Genomic DNA, 754 nt, shown 5'->3' with positions numbered 1-754 from the left:
TCGGCACGCTCAGCAGCCATCGAAAGGCGTCTCAGTGGACCCTCTGCTCCCACCGCTGCGTGTGCTGGGGGACATCACCCTGCTTTATCCACAAGCCCGGGGGGCGGGGTGAGCCCGAGTCTGAGGAGAGAGGAAGCTGAGGCTGGATGTGTCAGGGAGGTTTTTTTAACATGCGGCGCTGTCCCCCCACGTGTCCTGAGCAGAATCAACAGCCTCCGTGACCAGCAGTTAGACAGTGATTCCTGCCCCGTGCGTCCCTGTTGGAATCGAGGGGTGAGGAGAAGGGCAGGTGGCCAGTGCACGCGCTCGCCTCGCCCCTGTCCCAGCCCCTCCCTGCAGGGCCGACCGCGGGCCCCCAGCAAGGAGCTGAGCTGCTGTGTGAGGACCCAGCTCAGGACACCGGGCTCAGGGGACGCCCGGGGGTGGGGACGCAGGGAGAAGGAGTCCCGAGTCCCCTGTGGTGCTCGGGGAGCCCGGTGTCACTCCAAGACGCGCTCCCAGGTGGCATGGAGTCGGGGGGCGCGTGTCGGTGGATTCACACGGCCTGTTGGTCTCTCCTGTGCTGAGGGTGGAGCAGGTCCACACTGGGCCTGTCGCCCTGAGTGGCTGTCAGAGGAGGCCGCTCCCGTGGCACAGGAGTCACCTGCAGAGTCCGCTCCGTGCGGCACTGTGGGTGTTGGCAGTGCCCACGGGCGGTTTCGGAGCCCCTCTCACTCCCTGGTCTGTCCTCATTTGCTTGCAGAGCGGCCGGCGC

The 754-nt window shown here is 66.7% G+C and overlaps 1 protein-coding gene across 1 annotated transcript in view; it reads left to right on the top strand.

The window, feature by feature from the left end:
• Positions 1 to 754, top strand: part of SDK1 (sidekick cell adhesion molecule 1) — a 455,450-nt gene that overhangs the window by 364,273 nt on the left and 90,423 nt on the right. Inside the window, exon 34 of the mRNA XM_015565152.1 lies at positions 743 to 750. Within this exon, the coding sequence (XP_015420638.1) occupies positions 743 to 750 (8 nt within the window). The remainder of the gene's footprint in view (positions 1 to 742; positions 751 to 754) is intronic.

The sequence above is a fragment of the Myotis davidii genome, unplaced genomic scaffold (assembly GCF_000327345.1).
Source record: "Myotis davidii unplaced genomic scaffold, ASM32734v1 scaffold399, whole genome shotgun sequence".
Classification (NCBI taxonomy): Eukaryota; Metazoa; Chordata; class Mammalia; order Chiroptera; family Vespertilionidae; genus Myotis; species Myotis davidii.
This window is presented reverse-complemented; position numbering and strand designations above follow the sequence as displayed.